An 8,548-nucleotide genomic window follows, 5' to 3' on the forward strand; every position below is an offset into this window, starting at 1 on the left:
CGAGGCCGTCGATTTCGACGATCGATGATCCAGCCGTTGATTCGGCGATCGACCGTGTTGGTCGGAGCCTTTTGCCTTCAGAGGCCGAGGCCGTCGATTTCGGCGATCGATGATCCAGCCGTTGATTCGGCGATTGATGATCGACCGTGTTGGTCGGAGCCTTTTGCCTTCAAAGGCCGAGGCCGTCGGTTTCGGCGATCGATGATCGAGCCGTTGATTCGGCGATCGACGATCGGCCATGTTGGTCGGAGCCTTTTGCCTTCAGAGGCCGAGGCCGTCGGTTCGGCGATCGATGATCCAGCCATTGATTCGACGATCGACGATCGGCCATGTTGGTCGAAGCCTTTTGCCTTCAGAGGCGAGGCCGTCGGTTCGGCGATCAGTGATCGAGCCGTTGATTCGGCGATCGACGATCGACCATGTTGGTCGGAGCCTTTTGCCTTCAGAGGCCGAGGCCATCGGTTTCGGCGATCGATGATCGAGCCGTTGATTCGGCGATCGACGATCGGCCATGTTGGTCGGAGCCTTTTGCCTTCAGAGGCCGAGGCCGTCGGTTCGGCGATCGATGATCCAACCGTTGATTCGACGATCGACGATCGGCCATGTTGGTCGAAGCCTTTTGCCTTCAGAGGCCGAGGCCGTCGATTTCGGCGATTGATGATCGAGCCGTTGATTCGACGATCGACGATCGGCCATGTTGGTCGGAGCCTTTTGCCTTCAGAGGTCGAGGCCGTTGGTTTCGACGATCGATGATCCAGCCGTTGATTCGGCGATCGACGATCGGCCGTGTTGGTCGGAGCCTTTTGCCTTCAGAGGCCGAGGCCGTCGGTTCGGCGATCAGTGATCGAGCCGTTGATTCGGCGATCGACGATCGGCCGTGTTGGTCGAAGCCTTTTGCCTTCAGAGGCCGAGGCCGTCGATTTCGGTGATCAATGATCCAGCCGTTGATTCGGCGATCGACCGTGTTGGTCGGAGCCTTTTGCCTTCAGAGGCCGAGGCCGTCGATTTCGACGATCGATGATCCAGCCGTTGATTCGGCGATCGACGATCGACCGTGTTGGTCGGAGCCTTTTGCCTTCAGAGGCCGAGGCCGTCGGTTCGGCGATCAGTGATCGAGCCGTTGATTCGGCGATCGACGATCGGCCGTGTTGGTCGAAGCCTTTTGCCTTCAGAGGCCGAGGCCGTCGATTTCGACGATCGATGATCCAGCCGTTGATTCGGCGATCGACCGTGTTGGTCGGAGCCTTTTGCCTTCAGAGGCCGAGGCCATCGATTTCGGCGATCGATGATCCAGCCGTTGATTCGGCGATCGACGATCGACCGTGTTGGTCGGAGCCTTTTGCCTTCAAAGGCCGAGGCCGTCGGTTTCGGCGATCGATGATCGAGCCGTTGATTCGGCGATCGACGATCGGCCATGTTGGTCGAAGCCTTTTGCCTTCAAAGGCCGAGGCCGTCGGTTTCGGCGATCGATGATCGAGCCGTTGATTCGGCGATCGACGATCGGCCATGTTGGTCGAAGCCTTTTGCCTTCAAAGGCCGAGGCCGTCGGTTTCGGCGATCGATGATCGAGCGGTTGATTCGGCGATCGACGATCGGCCATGTTGGTCGAAGCCTTTTGCCTTCAGAGGCCGAGGCCGTCGATTTCGGCGATCGATGATCCAGCCGTTGATTCGGCGATCGACCGTGTTGGTCGGAGCCTTTTGCCTTTAGAGGCCGAGGCCGTCGATTTCGACGATCGATGATCCAGCCGTTGATTCGGCGATCGACGATCGGCCGTGTTGGTCGGAGCCTTTTGCCTTCAGAGGCCGAGGCCGTCGGTTCGGCGATCAGTGATCGAGCCGTTGATTCGGCGATCGACGATCGGCCGTGTTGGTCGAAGCCTTTTGCCTTCAGAGGCCGAGGCCGTCGATTTCGACGATCGATGATCCAGCCGTTGATTCGGCGATCGACCGTGTTGGTCGGAGCCTTTTGCCTTCAGAGGCCGAGGCCGTCGATTTCGGCGATCGATGATCCAGCCGTTGATTCAGCGATCGACGATCGACCGTGTTGGTCGGAGCCTTTTGCCTTCAAAGGCCGAGGCCGTCGGTTTCGGCGATCGATGATCGAGCCGTTGATTCGGTGATCGACGATCGGCCATGTTGGTCGAAGCCTTTTGCCTTCAAAGGCCGAGGCCGTCGGTTTCGGCGATCGATGATCGAGCCGTTGATTCGGCGATCGACGATCGGCCATGTTGGTCGAAGCCTTTTGCCTTCAAAGGCCGAGGCCGTCGGTTTCGGTGATCGATGATCGAGCGGTTGATTCGGCGATCGACGATCGGCCATGTTGGTCGAAGCCTTTTGCTTTCAGAGGCCGAGGCCGTCGTAGATTCTCCGCTCCTTCGATCTCTATCAGGATCTGCGCACGAGGAGCGGGGAGAGGGGTGTAGGAGTCATACCTGCGATGCGTCGGTCTCGGACTCCATCGTCAGGGTGACTTTTGGATTCGTCGGGGTGGCGAGACCCGACTATCGGTCGGGAGCCTGCTTGGTTCGACGGGTTCCCGACCTTTCCTCCGCTTCTCCTTCGGGCCTCTGGGCTCGGCCAAGCGTCGGTCGGACGCTCCTTTGTCCGCGCGCATATACTTGTATGCGCGCTTCAGTAGCTCGGCATATGTTCGGGGGAGGGTCTTGTCCAGGGAATAAGTAAATCGGGACGACCTCAGGCCCCGCTTCATGGCTGAAACAGCCATGTCTTCGTTGAGGTCCCGGACCTCAAGCGTGGCCGCATTGAATCGCGCCACGAAGTGTCGGAGCGTCTCGTTTTCCCCCTGCTTGAGGGAGAAAAGGCTGTCCGACGTTCGCGGTGGCTTTCGACTGGTGCTGAAATGGGCCACGAACGAGTGCTCGAGCTGCGCGAAGGAATGGATACTTCCCGATCGGAGACCGGAGTACCAGGCCCTGGCAGCCTTGCGGAGTGTGGCGGGGAAGCCGATGCAAAAAAGAGCGTCGGTTGCCCCATGGATCGTCATGAGAGCTTTGTAGCTTTCCAGATGGTCGATTGGGTCGGTGGAGCCGTCGTAAGACTCCACGTGCGGCATCTTGAACCGACTGGGAATCGGCTCGTCGAGGACCAGTCGGGAGAGAGGTTGGACGGTCTGGAAGTTGACGTCGTTCGAAGACTTCTGGCCGTCCATCTGCAGTTGGGCGAGTCGGCGGTCGATTTCCTCGAACCGTCGCTCGTAGTCGTCCGCTCGTCGATGCTGGGAGACCCCAGGAGTGGAGTCTCCGGAGGATTCTGAAAGGGAGGCCGACGGTGTGCGCGGCCGCTTTTCCTTCCTCGCCCGTTCCAACGGGGAAGGAGAGGGCCGCTGGGACCGTCGGTCGTCGCGCCGTGGTCGCCCCTCCTCCTCTCTGTGGGAGCGCTGTTGGGAGCGCTCGCATGGAGGCGACAGGGGTCGGCGCGGTCGGCGGCGGCTGCTCCTGGAGGGCATAGGTCGGGCTGCCGGTTGTTGCTGGAGGCTTTTGACTGCGTCGGTCAGTACGATCATCTGCCGTACAATGGCCGCAATCTGGGCCTCCGTGGTCACTGCAGGGCGCGGAGAGCTAGGCTCCGCCGCCGGTGGTGGCGGGGAGGCCTCTTCCCGGCGGGAAGAGCGCCTTGCCGACCCAGTGACTCTCGATCGTTGAGCTCTTGTCTTTGTCATGCTGTCCCCTTCCTGGCGCGCCAATCTGTTGCGGCCAATCGCCTCGTCGCCCGATCGCCGGGAAGCGTGCACCTGCAAAAGGAAGTCCGCACTGACCGGAGGCGGCTCCGGCGGGGACCCTCCGACGGTCAAGTCAGAGAGGTGACTGGGCAACAGTGAAATGCAGACAGAGAGCTCTGAGAAGGAGAGAGGGAGAGGGAGAGAGGAGCGAGCCTGCGTATGTGGGAGAGACGGGCGGATCGATCCCTTGCATTGTTGCCTTCCCCGATATATATAGTAGAGCACGGTATGGCGCCATCATTAATGGCGCGGACAAGTGAGGAACTGTCAATTCACTGTAGGCTGTCAGAGCCGCCGTGAAAACGTCATGTCGCCGTGTAGCCGTCTAATCACCAGGGTTGACCCGGCTCTCGGCGGGACAATGCCCCTAGGTAACTGTGCCGCATGTCCGTGTCAGAGCTGACAACGTCTGGCGGCCGTACGGTGGTTGGTGGAGTCGGCCGACCCAAGGTCGGTGGCCAGCAGAGTGGCGTCGGACTCCTCCGTCGGTCGGCGAGCTTCACGTGGGTCGGCTACCGGACCTCTGGGTTCAATCGGTCGGGAATGGACCGTGGAATGGCCGCAGTTAGCCGCTGATGGCGTCCGTCGGCCTGTCGCCCGACTTACGATCGGCCAGTCAGAGTCGTCCGTCGGGCCGTTGGTTAGTCGGTCGGGTGGCCAGCCGGTCGGGTCCTCCGATAGTCGGTCGGTCGGTCGGGCCGCCAGCCGGTCGGTCGGTCGGAGTCGGCCAGTCGGGGTCGGCCAGTCGGTCGGTCGGCCGTCGGGGTCGGCCAGTCGGTCGGTCGGCCGTCGGAGTCGGCCAGTCGGGGTCGGCCATCAGACTTCCTGGCCGGAGTCGGCCAGTCGGTCGGTCGGAGTCGGCCAGTCGGTCGGTCGGCCAGTCAGGGTCGGCCGTCGGAGTCGGCCAGTCGGTCGGTCGGCCGTCGGAGTCGGCCAGTCGGGGTCGGCCCCTTCGACCGTAAGTCGGTCGGTGGGTATTCCCCAACAAGATCTGATGGTTCAATAAACATGATGAGTGCCCATTCAAACACGATTTGTCAGACATAAAAAGGAGAGGGAAGATGGAATACAAGGAACTTTACATCTGACATGCAAGATGAATAGGACCAGCATAGACAATGGACAACAAATAATAAAACGATATAAATGCCAAACTCTGTCCGCTACCTCTACACGTGCGCGTGCGAAGCACTCGGATATAAGATAGGTCTTTAGAATAGCACAAATTAAGTGTTAATATACCTTTTTTGAAAGAGTTTATTATTTGCTTGGTATATTGTATTTTAATCCAGATGATCGAATTTGGAGTTTTGCTACGTCCAGCAAATCACTACGAAAAATGAAAAACATGAAACTCGTATCATGCATAAAATCATTAAAATTAATTAGGAAGATTCTTTTTCTTGAAGAGCTCCTATTGTTTCCCAGATCTTAGGGAGGTCTTTATGGACATAATATTCAGAATTCGGGCAAACGAGAGTATATGTATTAGTTGATGTAAACAATGGATGAAACCAAAAATTGGAAGTTTTAAGTAACAATAATCTCCTTGATTTTTCAGTCAAAAAAACCTTTGCATATGTCGACAACAGTTTGAATGTTTCACTAAAATCATCTGTGCGCATCTGAAATTGTTGTTTATATATGGGAAGATAGAAGACAAGCCAACTTATAAAACAAGAATCGGAACGATGGACATGGAACGCAGGAACGGCAAGAACCCGCCAACAAGAAATGGGAAATACACACACACACACACACATATATAGGATTCCGATCGAGATACATGACCGTGGCATTCAAGTCAGAAAATCCTATTAGTACCAGCACAGTTTTTCACAGAGATATTGCTGCTCGAGACTCTCGTAGAAATGATGCCACATCTGCTCCTTCAAATGCGTAGACCATGGATGCACATGCAGATATCAATCCCTAAAGAATAATTCTCCAACTTCCTTGTACCAGTAGTTGTGCCCGGCCGGGGCCTCAGCCTCGCTGATGACATCCAGGTAATTGGGGGAAGAGGGCACGTAATTAGGTGATGGAAGGCCAGGACCCGGACCCGAGTAGCTCTGGGAAGCCTGCAGAGAGCCGGCCACTTTTCGGGCACCAACTCCAAATGATGATGGAGGGCTGGAGTCATGCATCGGATTCGGAGAGACGGGGTCGTGAGTCAGCACCCGAGCCTTGACTCTCACCGGAAATGGCCGAGTACTCCCCGGCGTGGATTGATGATGAGTTGCTGATGATTCGCCGCAAGGGCGCGAAGCAGGAAGCCCTGTGAGGCGCTGAACCAACGCCATGAATTCGCTAGCCTCGGCATGGATAATCTTGGGCGACACCACGTAGATGATGACGGGATTCCTTGCAGGTTTCCGGATCCTGCGAGTCTCGTTCCGGATCATGAGGTGCGCAGGTCGTGGGCCTTGCAACTCCACCTTCCCGTGAGATCTCAACGAAGACATGGATATTGTGGAGTCCGGGGAGCTGCAGGTTCCTTCTCCAGCAGCTAGCACGTATATGCATTTATTTGAAGAATATATATACACACACAAGCGATGTCTAACCAATTAAGCTTTCTTAATTGCGACGATACCATGCATGCCATCGATTGCTTGACAGATGATACAAAGTCAACTCCGACTGCAAGACAAGGGCACGTGCTTCCGTTGCCTCTTACACGACCAACTCCACGCCCGCCACCTCCAAGGGCGGGAGTGCGTGTTCGGATTGGAAATTAAGACTTAGAAGAAAACTTCATGAAATCATCCACGCAAATAAAAAAGCTAGCCCGTGGAGTACTGTTATCCTAATTAAAGTAATTGTCGATTTTGATGACACGCTCACGTTTAGATCATCCCGGATGATTGGCCGCCCAAGAAGAAGGTGGCGGATTAGGGTCATTTCAAACGGTTGGTTTTGAGCCATTCAGAGCGCAGCAGAGTCAATGGAGGAGATGGCCGTCCAGAAGCAAGAAACCATATATAGATTAATTGCTGAATCAACGCGCGAGCCAGCCAAATCAGGCATATGTCATCTAGGATGTCATTTCCACCAAGCGTAGCACGAGGAGTAGAAAGGGAGACCGGCTCAGCATAACCTACCTTTTGGACAGATCGATTTGGATAATGGAGAAGCAGGAAAGGCTTAATTAGTCCAATATGGTCGGACAGGAGTCTGTCAACAGGAGCTAGATTTGTATCTGAATCTAGCAGTCAGTCGGGGAAGCTGGTCTTCCATGTTTAAAGCAAGACGGAGGCAAGGGTTCAGACACTTTTGGCAGCTCTGGCAATGATAAAGAGTGCATATCATCGGAGATTAATTTATTCACCTAAATGGCCTTTGTTACCTTCTCCTTGGGCAATAGATAAGCAGCAGCAAGATTAACAACAACCAAAATGATTGGGAAAGGAAGTAAAACTAGGCCGAAAACATAAGAATAAAAGAAAAGAAGAATAGCATTAAAATTTTATGTTGGCATGGCACGCTTATAAATTTGAATCTGGGAGTAACTCATGAGAAAGCTGTTGAAATTTGTAAACTAAATTAATATTATCTCTTTATTAACAATGATTTTTAATATTTTTTATAAAATATGTATAAAACTAAAATATTATTTATATAAAAATTAAAAAAATGACTCATAAATTTTTGTATAGATCAGATAGTCGGAGGATCGTAAAATTCACTGTGTAGAGAGATGCACTTGAGCCCTTTTGAATCAAAAGGGTTGAAAAAATTCAAACATAGTAAAAAGTTCTCTTCTACGAGTAGGTTTACTCTCGTCGTCTCTTATATGAGAAATCATGCAAATACTCCTCTTATCCTCAATCTATCATAAAAAAAGTCCGATCTTTCATAATCAAATTTAGACAGAGGCAACTGTTCAGACAATGTGAAATTGTTACAATTACAAACATGCAGCACCACCAAGGAAACATTCGCAAATGGCCTTTGAAATATCTCAAAAAAACAAACAAACAAGAAGAAAAGGTCAAAGAAAGACAGAAGGAAGGTACTTGAATAAAAATGCATTTACCTACTCCCTGGCGATAGATCAAGGGGGAACAATTGCAAGCAAAAGGGTTCAGAAAGAGGTTAGGTGAAACTACAAATAAACAAAAGAAAAACAGCCTTTGTTAATTAATAGGGTATTTATGGTTTTTTAGTCTAGCGGTTACTTTAGGGAACCTGGCCTTTCGCAGTGAGACGGGCAATAAGTTCAGACGCTTAAGGCATGTAACAACATTGAAAGCATTTTGTCAATATGACCTTAAGCACTAAAACAATTACCTGATCCCTGACAACAAACAAAAATGGTAGAAGAAACAACGAAAGCAGAAAAAGTTTAGAGAAAGATTTGGTGAAACTACGGGCAAAAGAATAACACCGACAAAGCAAAAAAAATTATATATATATATATATATATATATATATATATATATATATATATATATATATATATATATATGCTGCCCTTCTCTAATATTTCTCAGAAAGAACATGAAACCAGAAAACGTTTATCTCAATCTTTTGCAGTGGGCCTAGGAAGCTCAAAATTAACTCCTCACAACCACCGCTTCTCAAAACTCTTATTGCAATCCAATGCACACATTGTAACACCCCAAACCTAAATAATTTACCAACCAACAACTGAATTGGGCTTAAATCATGTGGCCCAAGCCCAGTTATTATCTAGTTATTGGTTAGTAACTACTAAACTATTATATGCTGGTCAAATTTTTTCAATTTATCTAATATGAGACTATCACAATCTCTCCTATTTAAATCCCTGACGTCCTCGTCA

The 8,548-nt window shown here is 51.9% G+C and overlaps 1 protein-coding gene across 1 annotated transcript; it reads right to left on the reverse strand.

The window, feature by feature from the left end:
• Positions 1–5,359: 5,359 nt before the first annotated feature.
• On the reverse strand, positions 5,360–6,249 carry LOC105047823 (uncharacterized). Its single transcript, XM_010926913.3, has one exon. It carries the CDS (start codon positions 6,204–6,206, stop codon positions 5,667–5,669), a length of 540 nt encoding a protein of 179 aa, XP_010925215.3. The 5' UTR covers positions 6,207–6,249; the 3' UTR covers positions 5,360–5,666.
• Between the last annotated feature and the right edge of the window lie 2,299 nt (positions 6,250–8,548).

Source organism: Elaeis guineensis, chromosome 7 (genome assembly GCF_000442705.2).
Source record: "Elaeis guineensis isolate ETL-2024a chromosome 7, EG11, whole genome shotgun sequence".
NCBI classification, from domain to species: Eukaryota; Viridiplantae; Streptophyta; class Magnoliopsida; order Arecales; family Arecaceae; genus Elaeis; species Elaeis guineensis.

What these genes read in the sequence shown, in the direction of transcription:
- LOC105047823 (XM_010926913.3), bottom strand. Translation starts at nt 6,206, where the DNA reads ATGTCTTCGTTGAGATCTCACGGGAAGGTGGAGTTGCAAGGCCCACGA.